General features: G+C 53.2%; 3 protein-coding genes across 6 annotated transcripts; 2 read left to right on the forward strand and 1 right to left on the reverse strand.

Moving 5' to 3' along the window:
• The first annotated feature begins 124 nt into the window (after window positions 1-124).
• On the forward strand, window positions 125-11,483 carry ACOT8 (acyl-CoA thioesterase 8). 3 transcript variants are annotated; one of them, XM_042980286.1, is made up of 7 exons: window positions 125-256; window positions 1,554-1,690; window positions 6,806-7,031; window positions 8,902-9,059; window positions 9,621-9,815; window positions 10,548-10,651; window positions 11,253-11,483. In XM_042980286.1, the coding sequence occupies exons 1-7, from the start codon at window positions 138-140 to the stop codon at window positions 11,331-11,333; spliced, it is 1,020 nt and encodes a 339-aa protein (XP_042836220.1). In that variant the 5' UTR covers window positions 125-137; the 3' UTR covers window positions 11,334-11,483. The 3 variants fall into 3 exon arrangements, with proteins under 3 accessions (XP_042836220.1, XP_007077844.1, XP_042836221.1); XM_007077782.3 differs by lacking the exon at window positions 10,548-10,651; XM_042980287.1 differs by lacking the exons at window positions 10,548-10,651; window positions 11,253-11,483 and adding an exon at window positions 9,349-9,506 and having other exon boundaries at window positions 9,621-9,701.
• On the reverse strand, window positions 11,474-20,608 carry SNX21 (sorting nexin family member 21). Its single transcript, XM_042979661.1, has 4 exons — window positions 20,605-20,608; window positions 16,609-17,232; window positions 16,024-16,181; window positions 11,474-12,541 (listed from the first exon to the last, which is right to left on the reverse strand). The coding sequence occupies exons 1-4, from the start codon at window positions 20,606-20,608 to the stop codon at window positions 11,867-11,869; spliced, it is 1,461 nt and encodes a 486-aa protein (XP_042835595.1). The 3' UTR covers window positions 11,474-11,866.
• A 2,202-nt stretch (window positions 20,609-22,810) lies between these two features.
• On the forward strand, window positions 22,811-24,170 carry TNNC2 (troponin C2, fast skeletal type). Of its 2 annotated transcripts, XM_042979704.1 has the most exons (5): window positions 22,811-23,010; window positions 23,146-23,289; window positions 23,382-23,496; window positions 23,666-23,802; window positions 23,968-24,170. In XM_042979704.1, exons 1-5 carry the CDS (start codon window positions 22,908-22,910, stop codon window positions 23,997-23,999), a joined length of 531 nt encoding a protein of 176 aa, XP_042835638.1. In that variant the 5' UTR covers window positions 22,811-22,907; the 3' UTR covers window positions 24,000-24,170. The 2 variants fall into 2 exon arrangements, with proteins under 2 accessions (XP_042835638.1, XP_042835637.1); XM_042979703.1 differs by having other exon boundaries at window positions 22,811-23,289.
• Window positions 24,171-24,731: the final 561 nt, after the last annotated feature.

Here is a 24,731-nt window from a genome sequence, read left to right on the forward strand (position 1 = left end):
AACTCGGATCCCGCTTTCTCAGGGCCCGCAGGGGGCTTCCGGTTGCTGGAACAAGCTGCCGGAAGAAGCTGCTCGTTCAATGCGGGTCTCCGCGTGTCTGCCCAGCGCTGCGTCCTGGCCGGCAGCGAGTGAACCCCATGTCGTCCTCGCAGGCTCCAGAGGACCAGCAGGGCGGCGGCGATCCCCCCGGGGACCTCCGCAGCGTCCTGGTTACCAGCGTGCTCAACCTCGAGCCGCTAGACGAGGATCTGTTCAGGTAGCCGGCCGCATCTGGCCTGCACTCCCCCCCCCCCCCCCCCATTGGGACAGAGGCTTCTGATCTCGACTGCCGCCACCACGTTGCCCCCTCCTCATAGTCTCCCGGACGAGGATGGGCTCTGCGCGGGATGCAGGCTCTGCATCCTGCGGTTGGGAGAGAACTTATCCCTGAGAGGTCTGGCTTCGCTGCCCTAGCTTCCTCCTTCTCCGCACCAGGTCGGCGCAGCCCCATCCCCAGGAGGTCCTAGCAATCTGGGCAAATTAAGTGGTGGCCTGAGATAGCCTTCTCAGCAGCCTCCCTTGAGGAGTCATGTCCCTGGGGAGCCAGCCCCCAAAGGGCGGGGACTTGTCCAAGTGCACGCAGCTGATCAGGTTTAAAACTTAGAAGCAGCTGCTTGCGTATTCGTTGTCCTTTTCCTCTTACACACCTTATCCCCTCCACCACTAGGTGGGGTCTAGTAGCTCATTACTCATTCTGGGGCCTGAGCCAGTTTCCTTCCCAATGCTATTTAAATTCTCTCTGTAGCTAGGGATTTAATAATTTTGGCCTTCAAGGCTTTTCAGAAGCCATCTTCGGGTGTTAGCTTCCCTTCCCATTACTGAAGAATTACAAAAAACTTCCTGGAGAGCTACTTAGATTGCGTGATATTAAAAAAAAGTCTAACCTTGGGCTGCGCTGGGCTGGGCTGGGTGATGGGAAACTGGAATTTCGCCTCTGGGGCCTCAGTTTCCTCCCCGGTGCACTGAAGGGCTTCGATTTGAAGTCTGAGGGCCCTTTGAGCTCTAAATCTAGTTCTTGGGAGAACTGGGCTGTCCCAAGTTGAGAGATGTAAGTGGCAGGTCTCAGTGCAGTTTACCCCCAGCTCTTGGGGTTCATCTTCGCCCTCACACGACCTTGAGGGGGCTTCTGCCTTACCCTGGAATCAGCAGTGGAAGAAACACTGGACTTGGGGGGAAAAGACGCAGATAGTGCACAGGAATGGTAATGTTTAAGTTGTGTGACCTTGCTCAAGTCACTTTCCCTCTCTGATCCCTGTTCTCTGTGTAAAATAAGGGCATTGCTTCCTTGTCCTTAACCGAAGCCCGGAAGGGTTGAGCAGTCTTGAGGACCCTGAAGTTGTACGCTGTGTGCAGAGTAAGGGAATTTGCTTGGGAGAAGGGTCCATGGCTCTCACTAGATTCTCGAAAGGATCCCAGACCCCAATAAGGCCGAGAGATCCTGCCCAAAGGCTCAGTGATGGTCGCAGGATTTGGTCTGGTCCCCAAGTATTTCCTGCTTTCCCCTCTCCCCACAGAGGAAGGCATTACTGGGTACCCACAACCCAGCGGCTGTTTGGGGGTCAGATCGTGGGCCAGGCCTTGGTGGCTGCAGCCAAGTCTGTGAGTGAAGACGTCCATGTGCACTCTTTGCATTGCTACTTTGTAAGGACAGGTAAACTACCCCCCTCCTTATCCCCAAGCCAACCCTGATGGTCCATTAGCCACTTCTTCCTGGACTTGGGGGGCTGACCTAGGAGAAAGAGGGAAGGAGGGGGAGGGGGAGAGAGAGACTGTTAGTTGATTCCTCTCAGGGGAGCCTAGGGAGGAGCAAAGCAGGGGGCCAAGAAGAGTGTTGGACCTCACATCTGCTGAGATCACGGAGTACCTGTTTTCTGGGGCAGAATGACTTTGTTGCTTAACTGCTCCCTGCAGGTCTTTTGTTCTTCGCTCTTTACACACCTTCTGGTGCCAAGTACTGTCCTGGATCCCCAGAGGGGTGCTGTCACCTCTGCTAGTTCAGCAGTAGGCAGCTTGGCTTGGAGAAGAGAGCACCAGCCTGCAAATCAGGAGACCTTGGGTCTGGTTTCAGCTTTGCCACTAACGTGCTCATCCATCTTGAGTGAGGTTACCCCCCCCTCCCCCCTCACACCCCCACTCCCACCCCTCCTCTCTGCCAGGCTTGGTTCTTCCCACCTGAAAAATGGAGAAGGGGAGGGGCCTAGTATGAGATCCCTACAGCCACTTACCGCTCTGGAATCCAAGGAAGGAGGGAGGGAGTAATCCTTTAAAACCCACGCTTTCTTTTGAGAAACATAAACATCTCACCTTCCCTCCCTTTCCCTCACTCCTAAGACAGATGCCTGAGATTTTGAGTCCCTGTCTTCTGCACAGTCTCATCAGCTGTGACGAATTTACGGAACTTTATAATATATGATTTATGTTAAAACAGTAGTGAGGTTTCCCCCTTCATGTTACAGATACAGTTACAACTCTTTTAAAGTTTATTTATTTTTGAGAAAGAGAGTGCGCAAGTGGGGTAGGGGCAGAGAGAGAATCCCAAGCAGGCTCCACGCGGTCAGCGCAGAGCCCCATATGGGGCTCGAACTCAAGAACTGTGAGATCATGACCTGAGTCAAAATCAAGAGTCGGACGCTTAACTGCCTGAGCCACCCAAGCACGCCTGCAGATATAGTTACAATAGTAAGTATCCCTTTTTTTCATACTACGTTCCCTGCTGCCGCTCACTCCCTATCCTTGTGCTGCCTGTCCCTCCCTGACAGTCATTGCTGTAGAGTATTTGAATACTTCCTGTGGGGTCAGCCCTGTTCTCACCTTCATGCTAGCTGGGAGCAAATGTGCTCTTACTTCTTCAGTGGAATCGTAAGCTCCAGAAGTGCTACACTTACGCTTTCGATATCGTAACCCTTCTAGCCCAGTGCAACAGTTTTATTTTGTTTTGTGGCAGTGGGAGCATTACCTGATCCCTCTGAATGGGCCTCTTTCTCTTGTTTCTAAAGAATTTTTGGTCTTTGTGAGTAAGTAAAGTATCCAGTGCAGGGCCTGGGCTGTTGCTGGTTCTTTTTTGATGAGGAACTTATGGGAATAACTAAAATTTGCATGATACAGTGCATAGCTATGTCCATTACCTTGTTTAGTCCTTAAAAGTAAACACGAGGGGTGGGCATTCCTGCCACCATTCCACCTGTAAGGAAACGGGGACCAGGAGAGGTTATGTAACCAGCTCCCACAGTGCTCAGGGAGGCAGAGCTGGGATTTAAATCCAAGCTCCACACTCTTTCCTCCTCCTTTGCTTTTCTCTTTCACTCTTGGGAGATCATTCCAAACCATGAGAGAGCTCCCCAGGTTCTGGGGAAAGGATCCTTTTCCTTGGAAAGTCTCCATCCAGGGAAAGCATGAAATGAGACATGCCCATGCTACTGTTTTAAAATAATCATCAATTATTTGTGTCCCTACCTGCTTCTTGAGAGGCTGCAAAACAGCTTAAAATAATTGGTAGTGGGGTGCCTGGGTGGCTCAGTCACTTAAGCGACCATCAGTGCACAGCCTGCTTGGGATTCTCTTCCTCTCCCTCTCTCTCTGCTCCTACCCTGCTCTCTGTCTGTCTGTCTCTCTGTCTCTGTCTCTCTCAAATAAATAAATAAACATTTTAAAAGAAAAAAAATGGGGGCGCCTGGGTGGCTCAGTTGGTTAAGTGTCTGACTTCGGCTCAGGTCATGATCTCGCGGTCTGTGAGTTCGAGCCCCACTCGGGCTCTGTGCTGGCCACTCGGAACCTGGAGTCTGCTTCAGATTCTGTGTCTCCCACTCTCTGCCTCTCCCCCACTCGCACTCTGTCTCTCTCTCAAAAAAAATAAACATTAAAAAAAATTAAAAAAGAAATAATCGGCAGCTATTACAGGACTATTGAAATAGAAGTCAAGGGACAGGAGGCTAGTAACAGGATTTGGAAGAAATGTGTTAAAAAAAACTAAGCTAAGGCATATTGTGGTTCGTTCTGAGCTTCCTGGCAGCAAGGAAAAATGGGAAGCTCTCTTACTAGTTTGTGATGTGACCTCTTACTGGTTCCAGTAATGATGGTTCCATATTTTTAACTTCTTTCTTTTTTTTTTTTTTTTAAGTGAGCTTCACGCCCAGCACAGAGCTCACTGGGGGGCTTGAACTCATGATCCTGAGATCAAGGACTGAGCTGAGATCAAGAGTCAGACACTTAAAACGACTGAGCCACCCAGGTGCCCCTCAATATTTTTAAATAAAAGATGCTGGGGTGGGGGTATTGTCCTTGGCTATTTATCCTATCAATTCTTTGTCTGAAAAACCAGGAAAGGGGCACCTGGGTGGCTCTGTTAAGCGGCTGACTCAGGTCATGATCTCACGGCTTCAAGCCTCACATCGGGCTCTGTGCTTGACCACTCAAAACCTGGAGCCTGCCTCAGATTCTGTGTCCCCCCCCCCCCCCGCCCCTCCCCTGCTCGCTCGCTCTCTCAAAAGTAAACATTAAAAATATTTTTTAAAAACCCAGGAAAGAATGACAGTTTAATTTTTGTTTGATTTGTTTGATTTACTTTTTTAAGGATGCTCTAGAGAGGTATAAGAATGTTGTATAGGAGTCATCTGACTTGGTATAGGTTTAGAGCTTGGTGAATCTAGAGTCCTCACACATTAATCTGTAAAGGACCAGATAAAAAATATTTTAGGTTTTGGGGCCCCTGGCTGGCTCAGTCTGCAGAGCATAGAACTCTGGATCTCAGGGTCTTGAGCTCAACAACCCATGTTGGGCGTGGAGCCTACTTGAAAAAAACATTTTAGGTTTTGTGGGCAAAAGCAACAACAGACAGTATGTAAACAAATGGGCTTGTCTGTATTCAAACAAATGTTAATGGCATCAGCTTCCTCATCTATTCAGTGGGGATAGAACTTTGCATGGTTATTGTGAGACCCACCTGACAAAACCCGCCTTAATTACTAATGTCACCTGGCACCCACCAGTCACTCCTGCAGCCGACAACCTGTTGACTCCCTTCCTTCAACACATTCCAGGGCCTACCTGCTCTGTTCCAGTAAAAATGTCCAAGAACTCATTGACACCGAAAGGGAAATCACTAGTAACTGAAAATAGTGCCTTTTAGCTGCAGCCTAAGGGTAGGGTTAAGGATTTTTTTTTTTCTTTTTTTAAGTTTGTTGGTAGGGAAAAGGGAAAGGAGGGTTCCTTTCCAGCACCTGAAATCAGACTGCGCATGTAGCTGTTTCCAGGATCTGGACTCTTGGGAGGCCCTTCCTAAAGGCCTTTGACCTTGAGGAGCCCCCACCCTTCTGCAATGCCCGGCAGCAGCCTGCTGAGCAGACCGGCCAGCTTCAGACGGTGATGTCTACTGCTGTTGGTTGAGTGAGCCTCCGGTGCCCCGTTGGCTCCCCATTTGGATGACGGTGGAGGAAGCGACGCTTCCTGAGACCTGCTCCTTTCATCTGAAAATTGAAAATCATCCCCAGGACGTCTCACTGCCAAGGCGTCAGAGTTCTCCAACATCGGCCTGACTCAGGCACGGAAGAACTTCAGGGACACCAAGGAGATGCTCCTAAAAACCCTCCAGACTAGCTTGTTGAGGGCTAATAGGCCTCGGGGCAGGGCCAGTGGCTTCCGTCCTACACTGGGGATGCAGACATCCAGAAGAGAAGGGCCAAGGGACTGCTATTTCCATCTAAGATGAAGTGACTGGCCGACAGTAGGCTTCTGAGGGACGAATAGTCAAACAGACAATGGCCAGACCATCTATAAAAATTGGATTTTGGTCCCCAGTTGGCAGCAAGCAGCACAGGAAGCCAACTTAGTGTCTACACATCAGACCTGTAGGAAGTCAGACCACCATCTCTAGCAACCGGCACAGGAAGCCGGACCATAGCCCCTAGAATGATCAGCCCCAAACAGCCAAGACTTTATTAACAGAGATAACTTCCCTAATTTTTGTCCCCACTTCCAACTTAGGACCAACCAGAGAAAGCCAAATATGCCCTGTTTCTAGTTAGCTCCCTACGGACTTCCTGTGCCGACAGCTTCCGATCGTGGCATATGGTGTATCTTTTTTCACTATAATGCTTTCCCATTTCTCTGCCTGCCTTTGAGTTTCTGCCACACACAAGTGATGGTGGCTGACTCCCTTGCTATACTAAACTCTGAATAAATAGCTTCAGCTTGTTCTTAGAAAACAAAAAAGGCAGCAGGCCAGAGTTACTGACCTCTGATCTAGAAGAATAGTATTGGACTCACGACAAGATCCCAGTCACAGATGAAGCAAGACAAAAGCGGAGATTATTTAGTTTCTTTAACAAACACTTAAAGAGCACTTACTCTGTGCTGGATGTTCTAAACACTTTACAACTGTGGCTAATCTAATTATCATTAAAATACTGAGAGGGATAAGCACTGATGATCCCTATGTAGAGAAGGGTAAAATGCTCAGAGAGGTTGAATGATTTTCTCAAGGCCACACAGTGAGTGGCAGGGCCAGGATTTGAATGCAGGGAATCTGGCCATGCCCCTCTGTCCTGTGCTGTTGAGAGAGGGGAGCTCCACTTGTCCCAGAGCATCTGGATGACAGGGTCTGGTATTGTCCCTGTATCCCCAGTACCTAGGCCGTAGCGGACCTCAGTCAGTTGCTGCAGAACAGAAAAGGAATAAAGAAGGAGTAGCAGAGGGGCCTGTCCAGCCATTGTGATGATGACTTGTCCCGTGGGGCTTACTTGGGCTCACTGTATCCTTGTGCCCACCGCAGGGGACCCAAAGGTGCCGGTACTGTACCAGGTGGAGCGGACGCGAACAGGGACGAGCTTCTCTGTGCGCTCCGTGAAGGCCGTGCAGCGTGGCCAGCCCATCTTTATCTGCCAGGCCTCCTTCCAGCAGGCACAGCCCAGCCCCCTGCAGCACCAGTTCTCCATGCCCGCTGTGCCCCCACCGGAAGAGCTGCTTGACCATGAGGCCCTCATTGACCAGTATTTAAGGTGAGAGACCTGGAGGCTCCAGGGCAACTGCTGCCGTCACCTGTTAGTGGGTCGTAGAGTCCATTTTAAAACTCTAGGGGAAAAAAACCCATATATGTGTATGTATGTGTGTATATGTATATATATATGTATACGTATATGTACAACATGTGTGTATACATACATAGAGGGAGGGAGAGAGAAGGACCAGGAAAGAAGATATTGGAGCATATCGCATAGGGTGGATAAGAACCCTTTTGTGAAGCTTTAGTTTCAGTTGTGTGTGGTGTGGAGTGTGCGAGTAGGTGTGCACGGGCAAGTGTGTTGGGTCACGATGTAAACACAGAGCTTAGTGATTCAGCCAGTTCAGGTACTGTTGCAGCTTTACTGGTTGCGCAAATACTGAAATACTTCTGTAATTACTTGGTGCGTCCCTTCCCGGTCTCTCAGTGATCCCTCTCCTCCTCTGGGGTCACTCGTGATCCAGCAGCCCAGGATTTCATGCCGGGCAGGGGTGACGGTCCCCGCTGCCTTTGCCTTCGTGGGTGCTAAATATTTTGAGTATCGCCTGGTAAAATATATTTCTTACTTGGATCGTAGCTAATAAAGTTGGAAAAGTGCTGGGGCAGGGGAGAGAGCTCTGGGTCCCGACACAGGACAGACACAACGGATTCTGGCCGGGTCTGTGCCTCTGATAGCGCTCGCCTGCTGTGCGACTCTGCCTGACTCCCCAGCCTCTCAGAGCCCTGCTTCTTCATGTGGAAAATGGGAATGGTCATGTTTGTCCTGCCTACTTCACAGCTGTCTCATAAGGAGGGCTCCCGTGTCTTGTGCCGCACGCTGGGGACGTAGCACGGTATTGATGGGATGGATGTGGGTGTTATCTTTTGGTAAAGGCCTGGGTTCAAGTTTAGACTCTTTCTGCTAGCTCTGTGAGTTTGCGCAAGTTGCTTTCCCACGCTGAGCCGGTGCCCACAGTTAGGAAATGTGCTAATCATAATTCCTCCCTCATAAAGCTGCTGTGAGGATTAAGTGAGGTAAGAGACAATAAGGTACTCAGTGAATGCTCCATAAATTGTAGACACACCACTACCGACAGAGAGGAATAAGCAGAGAGCCTGGTCTGCCGTCAGAGCTCAGAAACGTTTGCTGAAATAAAAGGAGGACGTTGTTCTTAAGGGCCCGTAAATCTAGAGCTGTGCAGTCCAACAAGGAAGCCACTAGCCACATGTGGCTGGCGGCTTCTGTGGTGGAGAGTGCAGGTATAGAACATGCCATCGTCACAGGAGATCTGTGGGAGGGTGCCCTCGAGGGTGGGGTGAAAGTGGAAATACTGGTGAAGAGCACCAGGGCTGGTTGTTACTGGGCTCCTCCCCTGTGGGGACACAGTGTTCCCACTTGCTTAGGGTAACTCAGTCCAAGTTGTACAGCCTGTTTCTGAAAGTTGAGAATAGTGAAGTAGTTAAGAGCATGCGCCACACTGCCTGGGTCCGGACCCTGCCTTCTCCACTTGCTGAGCAAGCTACTTGGACCGTCGGGGGCTTCATGCATTTATCGGATCGGGGTGATAATAGCATTGTCTCACGGGGTCATTGTAAAAAGTGAGCGTACGCAAAATGCTTAGAACAGTGCCTGTTATGGGGTACACCTCGGTACTCCGGTAGCTACTGTCATCATCTACATTTTGCAGATGGGAAGATAGGCCCAGAGAGGTTACTAACTTGCCAAGGTCACGTGGCTCCTAAGTGGCAAAGAAAGGATTCACACACTCCTTCTCTGCCTGCCAGAGAGGAGGTGAGCTGTGGGGGAAAAAGTCAGGAGACCCTGTGGAGGACTGAGGGGGGTCACAGAGGCAGCTCAGAGAGGCTCTCCCCTCCCCCTTTACTTTCAGGGACCCCAACCTCCAAGAGATGTACCGGGTGGGACTGAACCGAATTGCTGCCAAGGAGGTGCCCATTGAGATCAAGCTGGTAAACCCACCGATCCTGAGCCAGCTGCAGAGCAAGGAGCCCAAACAGATGTTCTGGGTGCGAGCCCGGGGCCATATTGGTAAGAGGACCCCAAGGACTGGAAGAAAACACTTTCCAGGGGGGTCTCGGCCTGTACCTCATATGCCCTATGTGGTGCTGGGCATGTTACTTCCCCTCTCTGGACCTGTTTCCTTGTCTGCATGGTGGGGAGTTGGCTTAGCTTCTCACCGGGACCCTCTCGGCCGCTTGTATGAGGAAAACGGGGAGGGGACTATAATCATCCTGATGTCGGCCCTTTCTGGGGAAGGCAAGGTACCTTGCTGGTTCTTCTCCGGGACCTCTGCTAACCATACGGTGCCTCTGTGCAGGCTGGAAGAAGATACCCCTTAAAGGACCCAGTGAGGGAGACCTACGGAGTGAAGACTGGATTTCAGTCTTCACTCACCCCCGTCCTCTGCCCATCCCTGCTGCCTTTGTCACCTGCCACACACACACACACACCCCGTAGGCCAGGTGCCCTGATACAGTGAGTAGTCTACACATCTGTGTGTGGGAGCCCCTCTCTGCCCCCTGCCTCCCTGCAGGTCCTGAGCTGTAAAGCCCAGGAGCCCAGGGCTGATGGGGCTGGAACGTGTTGCAGGGGAGGGCGACATGAAGATGCATTGCTGTGTGGCTGCCTACATCTCGGACTATGCCTTCCTGGGCACAGCACTGCTGCCCCACCAGTGGCAGTGTAACGTGCACTTCATGGTCTCTTTGGACCACTCCATGTGGTTCCACAACCCCTTCCGAGCTGACCACTGGATGCTCTATGAATGCGAGAGCCCCTGGGCTGGTGAGTATGGGGCCACCAGGACAAGGGTGCTGACGTTGGGGGGCAGGAAGCCTGCTTTCTGGGGTGATGCTGCCCTCCGCCCCCAGCCTGTGGGGCACTGCACATGTCACTTCCTCTCCTGCCTCCTCTAGGCTCTGGCATTCTTCTCTTCAAAAGGACAGGGTGAGGCTTGAAACGGGACACCTGTTCAGCTTAATATCTGTAACAGGCAGAAGGTACTAGAGACCCGGTTCTAGTCCAGAACCACTTCAGATTTTCTGTGTGATCCTGGGCAAGTCCCAGCGCCTCTATGAGCCTCAGTTTCCCCATCTGAACAAATAGGGTCCCACGAGCAGTGGTATCTGAACCTGGTGGCCCATCAGACTGCCACTTGGGGGAGCTTTTTCAAAATAGGTTCTCAGATTTTACTCTCAAGATTCTGACTCAGCAGGTCTTGGATAAAATCCAGGAAACTATTTTTGAGAGGCTCCCTGAGCAATAGTGCTGATTAGCCAACCTGGTTGGGGTCAGGGCCTTCGGTCGTCTCTGAGGGCTCCACCACTTGGACACTGTTAGTGCGCACAGAAGCCCAGACTCGTTCATCAGTGCCTGGTCTCAGAGCCCTGGGCTCCTTTCTAGGGAACTACTTTTCAAAGGAAGAAAAGCCTCGCTTTGTAAAACAGGGACAAAACTTAAGGGATTCTATATTCAGGGAAGGGGGTACTCTCCAGTACCAACAGTATCACAATACAAGATCAACAGCCTTGCAGTTAGGACGCTTGGGTTCGGTTTGGCTGGCTCCTTATGGCCGAGTTCCTGAGCCTCCCGGGACTTTGCTGTCTTCATCTGGAAAATGGGTGAGGCCTGTTTCACTTGGCTACTATGAGAACTAAGTGAGCTCTACTCTGTGTAGGGGAGACCAGCAGCTCCCTTCAGAACCTTCCAACTCAGGCCCAGGGTTAGCAGGGGAATCTCTAAGCAGGGAAGGAGGGGTGGCCAGCCCTGATGGCCCCAGGCCCTCCCTCCACCCCCTTCTTCCTGCTAGTGGGGTGGGGGCAGTGTGGGAGTCTTTTTCATGAACCACCCTGGAGGACCGGTTTCATTTATTAGAAAGGGAAGTGACAGGTTTGCTACCACAAGTGGCCAGGGTGGGTGGCTCGACCCGGCCAAGCTACTGACCAAGACTGTCCTCAGAACTCCTCCCCTGTGATCTTTTTGAGGAAGCCAGTGAATATGTGAAAGTGCTTTCAAACTGTCAAGTGGGGTTCCCACAGGAGTTACCCCCAGGGAGCATCCATAATAGGCTCATAAAGGGGCACCTAGAGATTGGAAGAGGCCACAACACTCAGTGTGCCCTTGTATGGGGCTGTCAGACCAGTTGCACCCTTTTCAAGAAGCACATTATGCTGGGCTGTGAAGGAGCGAGAAGGTCATTCTCACCCTTCTCCTCACCCGCAGGTGGCTCCCGGGGGCTGGTCCAAGGGCGGCTGTGGCGTCGTGACGGCATCCTGGCTGTGTCCTGTGCTCAAGAGGGCGTGATCCGAGTGAAGTCCCGGGTCTCAGAGAGCAAGCTGTAGCCAGAGGTACCAGCTTGGCCTGGGGCTTCTCCCCCAATTCCTGAGGCAGGAATTACAGTCAAGGGCTGGGCCTTCTGTCCCCAAACCCAATAAAGAGACTAATGCCACTGGAGCTGCTGGCCTTTAATTCCCCTGGGCCAGGCTGCAGCTCTGCTCCAGCCCTCAGCTCCAGGACTCCAGAGGCAGAGTCCCTGGCCCTCTGGCCAAGGAAGAGGTGACACTGACCTACCCTGGGGCATCGTCCCCAGACATTCATGAGCTGGAGAGGCTGCATCCGGCTTCCTCCCTGCACCATCCCAGGGCAAGCCCCGCCGAAGCTTGTCCTGAGCCCAGCTCGACAGAAAGAACATATTTCCTTGGTTTGCTACAAATTCTTTGTAGGACTTACAGGGGTTCCCAGCACCCCCTACCACTTCCCAACTGCTGTCTGTGTCCTTACTGCCCACCCCCATCCCCCATCCTGGGGCAGTGCCTCTCCCCACAGCGGCAGTAAGTCTAGTCCAGTACCTCCTTGATGAGCAATTCTTTGAGACTGGGGGGTGGCGTGGGGGTCAGACCTGCTTCCTGCAGGGCCTGGAGGCGGGCCTCTGATTGGCGTTTGTCCAGGCCCAGGCGCCAGGAGAGCCGCACGTGGGCCTCCAGAAAGGGTGCCAGCAGAGGGTGGGGGTTCTTATCCCCCAGCAGTTGCAAGGCCCTCTCACAGCACGCCCGGGCCTCCCCAGGGTCCTCCAGCTCCTGGTGGCACACAGCCAGCCCAGCCAGGGTCAGCAGAGGGCGGTCTGGGCCCGAGGGGGTGCCTAGCTGGGTCTGCAGCTGCCAGGCATTGGCCCAGAGTGCCAGAGCCTCACGATAGAGGCCAGTGCAGGTGAGGCTCTGTGCCCGTCGCAGCTCAGGCAGCACGAAGAAGTCCTGCAGGTCCGGGGCATGGCGCAGCTCGGGCACTGCCTGCAGGTGGCTCAAAAACTGCTCGAAGGCCCGGCTGCGGCGGGCGATGGTCTCCGCGGTAAAATTCCGGCGCAGGCGCTTCCGCGGGAAGGAGATGGCGGCCATGGGACCCCGGAACTGTCGCTGCAGGTTTCGGTGCAACCGCTCAAAGTCCGAGTAGCGGCGAGAGATCTGGGCTGGCTGGCGATCAGGTGGCCCTGGACCCATCACGGCGAGGGTGTAGAGCTGCGGGGAGGGTGGGGTCAGGGCAGGTGTGAATTGTCCATGTACCCCTCCCCTCCCCACACCCGCACTTCAAGCTCTGTTCCCCCACCTCTCCCCTTAGTCCCTGAGACTGGGCCCAGGAGGGTGGGAGCTGCTGGGGCAGCAGCTAGGGAGCCCAGTCCCATCTTACCTGAGGCTCGTCTGAAATGACCCAGGCCCAAGGCAGCACGGGGAGAGAAAGACAGAGATGAGCTTCAGTGCCTAGAGCTGCCACCCCTTTTGTCCCTTCCAGGGAGCACTTCCTTCCCATAGGGTAGTTAGCTCTTCTGATAGCCTCTCTGGAAAACCAGCGGTGAGCTGAAACCCAGGCGACTTTCTTGGGCCTCTGAAGCAACCTTCAGGACCAGCCTGGGGCTTTGCTCCACTCTGGACACAGAGCCCCCACCTCCTTAGCTAGGTTATTCCAAACTGGCGGAGAGGTCTTCAGACAGCCCTGGTAGCGGTCGTTGTGAAAAGGACATTGGGCACTGCACGAACTCCTGGGCAGCTACTCCCCTGGAGGTGTGTATCCTCAGGCAAGGCAGTGCTCCCCCTTGGGTCCGCCCTCCTCTCTAGTGAACGAAGCACTGGCCTAGGTCATGTCTACTCAAGTGGAATGTGTATAAATACATGTTGGTCCTGAGATTTTAGGTGCTATGTGCTGGAGTAAATAACACTGCATCAGAGACAAGAGGTGACTCCCCCTAATTTGAATCCTGACTACAGATTAAGAGGCTCTCAGTTTGATTTTTAAAATGCACTTCTCGGGGCGCCTGGGTGGCTCGGTCGGTTGAGTGTCCGACTTCGGCTCAGATCATGATCTCACAGTCCGTGAGTTCGAGCCCCGCGTCGGGCTCTGTGCTGACAGCTCAGAGCCTGGAGCCTGTTTCAGATTCTGTGTCTCCCTCTCTCTGTGACCCTCCCCCGTTCATGCTCTGTCTCTCTCTGTCTCAAAAATAAATAAAAACGTTTAAAAAAAAAATTAAAAAAAAAATAAATAAAATAAAATGCACTTCTCCAACACGTCTCATCTCCACCTTGAGAAAAGTGCTAGAAAGCAAATCTCCGGGCAGAGCCTTCGGGCAATAGCATTCACACAGGATTTAATGACACGGTGTCATTTTTCACGGATTTTATTGTATTAATTTTTATGGTTCTCTTTATGGCAAACAAGGCTTTCCCCATACGGTAGAACTTTAAAATCTTTTGAACTTGTTTAAGACGAAAAATGTTAAGCAAGGAGTGGTACAAGTAGCATTTAGCCAGGACAAGAATTGTGAAGGTGGTACTGGAAGGACCAGTGTCTGAGAAACACGGGGCAGGATGACCGTGAAGCTGAGAACCTGAACACGGATTAATCTAGCATAATGCTGAGCCACCAGACTTAAAAAGGGGGATTAGTGAGCATCAGGTGTTGAAGGCACACCAACACCAAACCCAGCCTTTTCTCGAATTTGCTCTGCGAAACTGCCAACATTACAGCCACCTCTGGTCAATTAGGCTTGCTTATTCTATACTTCTCTGGAAGATTCAGTGTACAGTAATATTTTAAAGGATTAAGAAGTTTAACCTTGGGGTGCCTGGGTGGCTCAGTCAGCTGAGCATCTGACTTTGGCTCAGGTAATAATCTCACAGTTCGTGGGTTCGAGCCCCATGTCAGGCTCTGTGCTGGCAGCTCAAAGCCTGGAGCCTGCCTCAGATTCTGTGTCTCCTCTCTCTGCCCCCCAACCCCTGCCCCGCTTGTGCTCTGTCTCTCGCTCTAAACAATAAATGAACATTACAAAATAAATTAAAAAAAAAAAAGAAGTTTAACCTTAAAGAAATTTATTTTATTCTTCAATTCTGCTTTCCCAAAACATATTGACTGCAAATTTTTTTTTTTTTTAATTTCTTTTCTTTTTCAAAGGAATAATTGTTAACATTCCCGGAAAACAATTTCCTGCAGAATACACTTCAAGAAGCATTGGTCTAAAATGACCCCCTTATATTTATCTAGCTTTTACTTTTAGTTTTTTGGCAAAAAGAAAACATTTTAGATCCATTATCTCATCTGACTCATCAAACACGTCCCCCCAAGTCTCACAGCTGGCAAATGGCCCAGCTGGGATTGAAACCCAGGCCAACCTAATTCCACAGCCTGTGCTCTTAACCCCCAGAAGTTAAGTCAGGATTTAGGGTCCCCACTGGACAGAGAAGGGGATTTGTCTCCCCAGACACGGGTCAGGACCTATCCTGCTCTTCTTAACCCCCAAAAGTTAAGTCAGGATTTAGGGTCCCCACTGGACAGAGAAGTGGATTTGTCCCCCCCAGACACGGGTCTGGCCATCCTGCTCTGTCTTATCATTCTCTTCCCAGAGTCCCACCCCCACCATGCTGCCCAGCTGCTCCTCGGGGTCCCTCTCCTGTGCATGACGCCTGGCTGGGACTTTTGCCACTTAAGACTAGATCATCAGAGGCATCCCTGCTCAAACTGGAGCAGGCACCCCACGGGCGTGGCCCCTGTTTACTAACAGCAGCGGAGAGGAATGGAGAGAGGCCCAGATGTGGGACAGTGCTACAGGCCCCTTTCCTGCTGAGTCAGAAATGGAGGAGGGTGGCGAAGATGAGGGATGTCTGAGGCAGGGAGCTGCCACTGCCCAGACCGGCCAGGTCGGGCTGGGGCTCAGGACCTGGCGACCTCATTCTCCATGTCAGTTTCTCCTTTCCACAGCAAGGAAAACAGACTCCAAGGCCTTCCCCCACACTGCTTTTCATCCTAACCCCACCTACCCCCTAAATCCAGCCCTCAGAACAACATCATGGGGTACAGTGTGGGTGCCTGGGAACTGGGTTGTAAGGATGCCACAACAGGCCCTACCTGGATGCCAGACATTTCCAAGCCAAGGTCAAGTCATAATAATAGAGGTGCCATTTTGTCAAGCACTTCATAATGCCAGGCACAATGCTAAGGGCTTGCTTTCTGTGCACTGTCTCATTTAACTTCTGCAACTGCTCAGAGGAGAAAATAGCATTATCAAGGTTACACAACGCACCGAAGGTCAAACAGCTGGTAATAAGTGGGATCTGAATCAAGATCTGGATCCAAAACCCTTTTTTTTTTTTTTTTTTTAACCACTAACCAATGCAACTTGGGTTTCAGGTCTAACCCAGATAATATTTTTTCCTATATATCTTGTATTTTGCTACAGTCTGCAAAACCTAGGGTTGGGGGGCACACACCCTAGTTCTCTTTAGTCTCAAAACCAGGATGGGGGGCAGGTCCATAATCCCTCAGAGAAGCTAAATCATTTGCCTGAGGACTTGCTCAAGTTATATCTCCTTTCTGGCCTCAGTTTCCCCATCCCTAAAATGAAGTGATCCTTTAGAACTACACAGCCAGACTGCCCCCCTCAGGAAGTTGGAGTCTCCCCTACTTAGCCAGAGTTCTAAACTCACAGCCCAGGGGTTCCTGGACCCTCACTCACCACGTACTTGGAGGGCGGGTCCTTGACCACGTTGGCGCTGGTCACCTCGAAGAGCAAACGCTGGGGAACCAGGGTGTTCCGGGACTTCTTCCAGAAATCCTGCAACTGCCTTGTGAGGGGCTGACTGCCCCGCTGCCCATCAGGTGGGGGGCTTCGTTCTGCATGAGCACATGACCAGTTACATCAATGGGCCTGGGGCTACGGTCGACATAAACCACATGCAGTGACCTCACTCATCCTCCCGACAGGTGAGACAGGCTTTATCTCCATTTGACATAAATGTAAACCGAAAGCCAGGGAGAGGTCTGGGGCCAAACACCGCGCCTAGCAGAGCAGACGGTCGACTCTAAATAAATATTTCCACCCCCGAACATCGCGAGCACATTGTTCGGATTTGTACATCCCGGATCCTGTACATTTAATGCCCGCAGCAACCTCGAGATGGGAGTGATTTCCCCCATTTGACACGAGGGAAAACTTGGCTCAGAGAGGTGTTGTGATTCTCTCAAGGTCACACAGCCAAGAGGAGGCTGGGGTGGAGGCCTAATGGAGCCCCAGGTCCCGCCTCTGTCCTCGGGAACTCGCCTGCATCTTCCCCCGACGCCCCGTCCGCGGCGGGCAGCGGGTCGGGGCCAATGTCTCCGTCGTCCTCGTCGTCCTCCTCCTCTTCGTCCTCGGCGCTGGTGAAGCTGAGGGTGCCGCTGAGGCGGGAGGACAGGCCCTCGGCGTCGTCGTCCTCTAGCTCCGAGCTCTCCGGGAACTGCTCGGCCTCCGGGCCGGCCGCCGCCTCCCCCGGGCTGTCGCCGGCCAGGGCGTGCCGCAGCCGGTGCAGGAGCCGTGAGGCCATGGCACCCTGGGGGGAGCGCGCGACGCTGGGGCTGGGGCCGGGGAGGGAGGGAGACCGCCCCCCACAACCGCGCGAGAAGGGGCGGGCCCAGTCAGGGGAGGGAGGGAGGGGCGCCGCGGAGGCCCCGCCCCTGCCCGTTGGGGGTCCTGCGAGCCCCGGGCGTCGCCTGGCGTCGTTTCCCTCCCACCCACGCAGCCTAGGGCCGAGCTCTGCCCGGGAGCGGCTGGGACCCTCCCCTTGTCTCTTTCGCCCCTTGGCGCGTCTCTCCCCCCCGGCGCCCGCGGTGCACCCAGCGGCGCGCGGTCCCCCGGGGTCCGAGTGCAGTCCCGGCAGCTTACCGAGGCCGGCCGGGCTTCCCCGGGCTCAGGCCGCTCCGAGCGCCGCTCCGGCCGCTTCCTGCCGCCGCCCCGCCCCCGGCCCCGCCCGCTCCCCGGAGCCTCCCGGGAATCCCGGGCCTTTCGCTCCGGGAGGGACTTGGGAATCCTGGGTAGGCCTGGGCGAACCCGAGCCTCCTGCGGGATCCTACCCAATCTAAGGGGGCTCACGCCCTCAGTGAAACCTCCCGCTCGTCCCGAAGATCCCGTCTGTCCCGGTTGGCCCCAATCTGTCCCACAATCTCCACCCAGCACTCTTAACTTTCCAAAGTCATTATGCCACCGTTGGAAGCCCATCTCTCTGGTGAAAAATTTGAGGCCAGGAGAAGACACGTGATCTGAGTTGGAATCTGGCCTCGATGAGCCTAGGTTTTCTCCTAAGTAAAACAGGAATAATTAAAACTAGTACTAATTTTTCAGCCTTTGAAAGGGCACTGACTGGTTCAGTGCCTGGCACAGAGCAGAGGCTGACAGATTGATCAGTTACATAGTGATTATTGTTTCCATAGTGTTCTCAGGTTCTTACAATTTCATAATTTCATTTGAGCCTCACACATAGGAAGTAGCAAACGGGGAAGTGAGATCCAGAAAGGCAGAGTTACTTGCCCAGAGTCACACAGCTTGCCAGAGGTTTCTGAGTGTGGGGCCTTGCAGCCTAGGTCTCCTGAGTTCCTAATTCTGGTTTGGTTTTGTTTTTTCCCCCCGACACACGGGAGGCGTGGTAATCTCAGCAGCTCTTCTAAAGGGCTGGCTGTGTTTCATCTTTTACCAGGAGGTCAGCAGGAGGGAGAATTTATTGTCACTTCTTGTCAAAAGCCCAAACTATCAGTCGCTAGCAGGGCAGATATTGTTGGTTATACAATTAAACAAATAAAATCTTTCTGACAATCGTTCCTACCCTTTCTGAATGGCACAAGAGAGAGGTGGAGGGAAATCGCTTTGAATGGAAAACATACTCCCTGCCCCGCTATGTGCAGAAAAGGCAGGGCTTTCATTTGAGGCTCCACTGTGTCCTACATCCTGTTCTAGGCACTTTATATGGGGTCACATGTCACACTCAACCTCTTGGGGGAGGGGCTGTTATTGGACAATAATGGTCCATTTTCAGGATGAAGAGGCAAATTGACTTCCCCAAAATCCAGAGCTAGGAAATAGGGGAGCTGGGATTTATGGCCAAGTCTGTGTAATTTCAAGGCTCTAACTACTCTTCATTCAGCTTAGCAGTAGGGTGTTGGGGCAAAAAAGGCCCCCTTCATTCATTGATTGATTCAACACTCACTTATTCACCAAACACCAAACAAGAATATTAAGTTGTATTTTGGCATGTTTCACAAGTCTGGGTACAAGGCAGGTGTTCAAAAAAAAAACCATGGGTTGTCAGAAATCTGGTTTGGCACTTCTTTTTTATAGATGGGAGGTCTGAAGGTCAGTGAGGGGAAGGGACCTACCTTGGGTCACACAAACAGGACCAGAACTAGATCTCCTGATGTCTTGTATCCTCCACTATCCTTGGATTCTGTGTAATATCTCCCCATAGCCTCCCTGAGAGATGGTCATGGAATTCCTGATTGCATACATTCAGTAACAGGAAGCTCATTATCTCCCGAGGCTTTCCGTTCCTGTTATTATTCAACCACGACAGTTAGGAAGTTCCTTCTCATAACCAGATGTCACCCAGTTCAGTTAGTCTTATAAAGAACAAGATATTTATTGAGCACTTGCTAAGTGCCACGTGCTGAGGTGCTGGGGAATGCAGTGATGAACAGGTAAGTGTCTCTGGTCCACGGAACTCAGAACAGGTCATGTCATGTGGCATGCTCAGGGATATGATTGAAGAAACTACCAGAAAACCACCTTGGACCGCTTTGGCCTGGGTAGAGGAGGAGGGATCCTGAAGGAAGTGATGTTATTTTTGATTTGTATTTTTTTTTTGCAATTAATCTCTACACCGAACATGGGGCTCGAACTCAAGATCCCAAGATCAAGAGTCGCATGCTCCACCGACTGAGCCAGCCAAACACCACAAGGAAATGATGTTAAAGCAGAGAAAGACGGGGATGTCTGGGTGGCTCAGTTGGTTAAGTGTCCGACTTCGGCTTAGGTCATGGTCTCATGGTTTGTGAGCTCGAGCCCCACATCAGGTTCTCTGTCAGCACAGATCCTCTATCCGCCCCCCCTCTGCCCCTCCTCTGCTCGTTCTCTCTCTCTCTCTCTCTCTCTCTCTCTCTCTCTCTCAAAATAAATAAATAAACTTAAAAAAATTTGAGAAAGATGACAGGGAAGTAGGCAGGTGTAGAGAAAGAAGACAGAATTACTGGCAGGAAAAAAACCCCAGCATGTACAAAGACCTGAAGGCTAGAAAAGGTGGTGTTTGGAGCCCCATTTTAGTCTGACCAGAGCAGCAGGCAAGATGTGGAGGAAAGGGGATTGGGATTGGAAGGGTCAAGGGGAATAGATAAATTCGGACCTTCTGTATTTCCCTGAATAAATGAAAGAACAAATCAGGGAACAAATGATTGCTGAGGGTTCCACACTCTGTTCCAAAGGAATCCTGCAGTTCCAGGGCTCACATCCAAATTGGAATCCCCTGGTGTCGCTGCCCCTTGGCCCTCTGCCTGGACAGGGGAGGCCTTCTGTAGCCTGGCCTAGCTCCACTGAGCTTTTCTTGGGAATGTCTATAAATAGAGGAAGATGGGCTGGGCTGCCACTGTCCGTCTGCCTTCCTTGGAATCCAGCCTCCTTTCACTGGCCCCAGGCTCTGTGCTTAGTTGTCTTAGTGCTCTTTCTGTTGACTTAGCCACTGTCCACAGCATCACCTACCCCTCCGACATCCACCCTAGGCTCTGTGGATTCTCGGGGTGGACCCCCTCTGGACTGGACTCGCTCTGCACATCCCTTCGCTCTCCAGACGGCCAGCTGAGCTGCTCCAGACTTCCTCACCGAGCTCTAGGAATGGGCCAGCTGCCCCTTTACCCACGTAGAGAACCTGCCCCTAGTCCTCTAGTCTCCCTCTCCCTCAAAAAAGTGAATCCCAAACATCTTTTCCCTGGAGAAGGTGTATTTGAGAGATGGATCTGCTTTATTTCTTTTCTTTTTTCTCTTTTTAAAATTTTTAGGTTTATTTATTTTGAGAGAGAGAAACAGAGCACGTGAGTGAGGGAGGGGCAGAGAGAGAGGCAGAGAGAGAGAATCTCAAGCAGGCTCCTTGCTATCAGCACAGAGCCCGATGTGGGGCTCGAACTCACAAACTCTGAGATCATGACCTGGGCTGAAGTCAAGAGCCCCACACTTAACCAACTGAGTCATCCAGGAGCCCCTTGGGAACTGCTTTCAGAGTTTATTTCTCCTCCAACTACATACCCATTTCCCGGACCCCTCCATAGATTTCTTATTTGGATAGGACTTCCCTTGAGGATTAATAAGAATCACCCAACATGACTATAGACCTTTACGATTTACAAAGGTCCCCCGGGAAAAGGGAGTAATAATAGCTTCTATCTCAGAGTATGAGCACCAGATGAGATCACGTGGTTAAAATGCTTAGCACAAAGTGTGGCACGTCGTAGAGGTTCACAAACCGTGGCTGTCACTTCCTCCTCGCCCCCTCCCCTGCCTTCTACCATGGTTCAAAGACAGGACATTCCACTTGCCAAGCATCAACCCTCTGGAGCTGGCACAAGCTAGGTGACTTGTACCTGGGCCCCCGTTTACCGTGGTCTCTCTGTGAGGGAGGTTATGACCGTCCCCATCTCCGTCTCGCAGAGAAGGAAACTGAAGCTCAGAGTGGCATCGTCACCTGCCTAAGAGTGCATGGCTTGCAGAGACAGGATTTGGATCTTGGGTTTTAGACTTCAAGTTTTGTTCTCTTCCCAGTCTACCTTGCTGCCTCACTTGTCTGTCTTCTGATTGTCCTTACTCATCTTGGAGCAAACATGACTCTTGAGCAGGGGCTTGCTAAGGCGGTGAGCAGGGCGGGTTCTCCTCCCAAGAATCTAGGACATCAAGGCCTGCCACCTGCTCAGAGGCTTAAATTTCTCTGCAAGGGCCCTTGGCTAAATTAGGTAATGGGCTAGGACTCTGGGATGGGGCGGGGGTTGGGGGGGAGGCACTCACTGACCCCAGGATCTGATTGGCTGGGGCAGCCAGTCCTGGGGAGCAGGGAGGTGGGAGGGGAGGGAGCCCCTACAAATCCTAGGGGCTGGAGCAGGCCAGGGCAACTTTGGGTGGTGGAGTGTCTGAGGCGGTGACCTACAGCAGAGGAGGCCCTGTGACTAGCAACCATGGTAAGGACAAGAAAGGACTTCAGCCCTTTGCTTGCTGGAGCACCTCTGGACCTCTCCCAGGCCAGATCTGGGTGCTCTGTAGTTCAGTAATTGGATGTTTGAAGATGGACCGTGAAGGTTCCTGGAGCCTGGGTGTCTAGAAGGAAGCCTGGGGAAGAAGCCCTTGGACTTCTCCAGAAAGGGGAGGGCTGGGATGTTCCGGGTATTGCCAACTCCCTGCAGACCTGAGGCTTTGGCAGTGTTGGTCATGGAAGTGTGAGGGGGTCCTAGCTTGTCTCTCTCATGGTGGGGACTCCGAGGGCCAGAGCGAGTCACCCAGTGAGCCAGTGGCAGGGATGGGCTAGAAGTCTTGCCAAACCTTCCTACTGCCAGTGAGAGAAGACTCTTCTGGAAGAGGGGAGGTCTGCAGGGTCTCAAGTCCAAGAGCTTCAAGGGTGAGGAGAAGGGGCAGAAGAGGACAGACCCCAGCCTCTCAGAGGGGGGTTCTAATCTGGGGCTGTCATGTCAGCTGAGGTCCCCCACCCCACTTCACTTCAAGGGGTAACTAGACCCTGGAGGACAGCTGCTGTGGCCCACGCCAGACTAAAAATAGCCGACTCTCCTGCATGGACAAGGAGGAGGGAGGAGGGGAGGGGGGGGCAAGGAGGAAGGCATCAGCCAGCCCGCCAAAGAACACCTTGGCCACCTCAGCCCCTCCTCCTCACCAGCCTCAGTCCAAAGCCCCATAGCCAGTTGGCTTGGCTTGCATGTGGCCAGATCCCCTCTCTCGAAATCTTACTTTCACCTCCACAAGGCCCCCATTATATTCGGCCCAGCATGAGTGGTATTTACTCCGATGACTGAATGATAAGAAGGAAGCTTAAAATCTCCATCTCCGCAAGTTCTTGGAGGGGAGGGATGCTGTGTCTGAATCTTCTTGGTTTCAGTGCCTAGTCTTTGGCCTGATGGGCACTTAGTAGGTGCTCAGCGACTTTGCGTTGCATTATTGTTTATTTGAGAACATACGTTTATTGAGCACCTATTACAGTGCCAGGCTCTGTCAGGAGCTAGGGAAAAGTGGGAAATCATGCTGGAACAGTGCTGGCACTTTACAAAACCCTTTCACACCCCCAATGCTATCTCATCTCTGAGAAGCTGCTGAGAAGAGATAAAGTTACAATAAGTGACTTGCCCAAGGTTAGTGGGTTAGGGATTCCTGACCTGGCATCTGACTGGCAAGTTTGAAGACCTTGGGCGTAATCCGTTTTCTCCCTAGCCCTTCATAACTGGGGCCAGGTGCTGTGAGAACATGCAGAAGGTGTTGCTAGTTTGGCCTTGTTCTTCTGGAAGACCAAAGGGCACTGACAGAAGGGGGTTAAAGAGAATGGGGTTGAGACAAGAATGAGCTCGGGGGTCTGCCCCTTCTTCTCTCTGACTCTGCGTCTTCTGCAGACGGACCAGCAGGCAGAGGCCCGGTCCTACCTCAGCGAGGAGATGATCGCTGGTGAGTGCAGGTGGGCGGGCGGGCTGTTGGGGGGATGTGTGCTGGGCAACGGTGTTGGAACAGGGTGGGAGACAAGGTGTGAGGCTGACAGTCCAGGCAGCCCCACTTCGGTCTTCTGCCTCGTTCCTCCGGCAGAGTTCAAGGCCGCCTTCGACATGTTTGACGCTGACGGTGGCGGGGACATCAGCGTCAAGGAGTTGGGCACGGTGATGAGGATGCTGGGCCAGACACCCACCAAAGAGGAGCTGGATGCCATCATCGAGGAGGTGGACGAGGACGGTGAGGCGGTGGCCCTCCAAGGCAGGGCTGGGACGGTGGCGGGAGAGGTGGGCATCCAGGGCTCAGGCTCACTCACCACCTGCTCCCCACAGGCAGCGGCACCATCGACTTCGAGGAGTTCTTGGTCATGATGGTGCGCCAGATGAAAGAGGATGCGAAGGGGAAGAGCGAGGAGGAGCTGGCCGAGTGTTTCCGCATCTTCGACAGGTGCACTGGGGGCCTGGGAGCCGAGAAGGCGCTGGGCTGGGCGAGTCTGGCCGGCCGGGCACTTACGTTCTCGGAGTGGGGTGGCGGTGAGGGAGGGGAGGCGTCGACGTGGCCAGGGCAGCTCGCCCCTGCCTGTCCTGAGCCCTACGCTGTCCCTTCGCTCCAAAAGGAACGCAGACGGCTACATCGATGCGGAAGAGCTGGCTGAGATTTTCAGGGCCTCCGGGGAGCACGTGACGGACGAGGAGCTCGAATCCCTGATGAAAGACGGTGACAAGAACAACGACGGCCGCATTGACTTCGACGGTGAGGGCCGCGAGAGCTTGGTGGCGGTGGGCCGGGGGCCGGGGGGCGCGCCACGCGGGAACGTCCGGGGCGTGGCACCCACATGAACGTCCTTGGCTTTGTGGGCAGGGTGGGGAGCTCTCGGCGGTTTTGTGCAAGATTTCCTCCCCCTCTCCTTCCCCGCAGAGTTCCTGAAGATGATGGAAGGCGTGCAGTAAGAAGTCGGCTTCTCCCCCGCCCCGACCGCGCGTCCCTCGGGCCCGGGCGGTGCCACCCCGCCCCGTCCCACTCTCCGCCCCGGGAGGGAGGCGCGGCCCCTGCTGGCTCTGTGTCCAGAAAGAATAAAAACAGACGCTGAGAAGCACGTAGCCTGAGTGAGGGGAGGAGCAGGGGAGTGGGTGTCATGGCCCGCCGGGCTGGGCCGTGGCCCAGGGCGCCAGCCGAGCGCACTTGGGATCCGAGGAGGGGCGACCCGAGTTGCCTGACGCGCCGACGCGCTGGTCAGCTTCCCGGCCGGCTCCTGGTAGCTGGCGCTGGGCGTGGGCAGCTCGGCCGACGGGCTGCGGTGGCGCCTGGCGCTGGAGGAGGGTGGCCGGGGCCTCGGGGCTGTCGGGGTGAGTGAGGGTGCCCGGGATGGGGGTAGGGTGAGGGCGCCGCAGGCGACCGAGGCCCCTTTCCTTCCCTACCGTCCCTCCTTTCTGGAGCCTTTTTGGGTCTTTGGTGCAGACTGCCGGGCTGGGGAGGGAAAGGGGAGTATCCCTCCGTTCCAGGCAGCATTCGTTCCTGCTTGACTTTTTCTACTTCGTCTGTTCTGACGTCTTCGTCTCCACCCTGGACCCCTGCCTCCAGCCCCGGCCAATGGGCTCAACACACGGCCGTCAGCACGATGGAGCCAAAAGAAATCTGACCTTGCTCCTCCCCCGTTGAAAGACCTTCAAGGCTCCCCATTG

Source organism: Panthera tigris, chromosome A3, assembly GCF_018350195.1.
Source record: "Panthera tigris isolate Pti1 chromosome A3, P.tigris_Pti1_mat1.1, whole genome shotgun sequence".
Taxonomy (NCBI): Eukaryota; Metazoa; Chordata; class Mammalia; order Carnivora; family Felidae; genus Panthera; species Panthera tigris.

What these genes read in the sequence shown, in the direction of transcription:
- ACOT8 (XM_042980286.1), top strand. Translation starts at nt 138, where the DNA reads ATGTCGTCCTCGCAGGCTCCAGAGGACCAGCAGGGCGGCGGCGATCCC. An exon ending in CTAGACGAGGATCTGTTCAG is followed by an intron (nt 257 to 1,553) that starts GTAGCCGGCCGC and finishes CTCTCCCCACAG; the next exon opens with AGGAAGGCATTACTGGGTAC. An exon ending in ATGCGAGAGCCCCTGGGCTG is followed by an intron (nt 9,816 to 10,547) that starts GTGAGTATGGGG and finishes ATCACAATACAA; the next exon opens with GATCAACAGCCTTGCAGTTA.
- TNNC2 (XM_042979703.1), top strand. Translation starts at nt 22,908, where the DNA reads ATGAGCTCGGGGGTCTGCCCCTTCTTCTCTCTGACTCTGCGTCTTCTG. An exon ending in CGAGGAGGTGGACGAGGACG is followed by an intron (nt 23,290 to 23,381) that starts GTGAGGCGGTGG and finishes TGCTCCCCACAG; the next exon opens with GCAGCGGCACCATCGACTTC. An exon ending in TGTTTCCGCATCTTCGACAG is followed by an intron (nt 23,497 to 23,665) that starts GTGCACTGGGGG and finishes TCGCTCCAAAAG; the next exon opens with GAACGCAGACGGCTACATCG.
- SNX21 (XM_042979661.1), bottom strand. An exon ending in GGCGTCGGGGGAAGATGCAG is followed by an intron (nt 16,182 to 16,608) that starts GCGAGTTCCCGA and finishes GTGCTCATGCAG; the next exon opens with AACGAAGCCCCCCACCTGAT. An exon ending in ACCCGCCCTCCAAGTACGTG is followed by an intron (nt 12,542 to 16,023) that starts GTGAGTGAGGGT and finishes CCCTCCCCGCAG; the next exon opens with CTCTACACCCTCGCCGTGAT.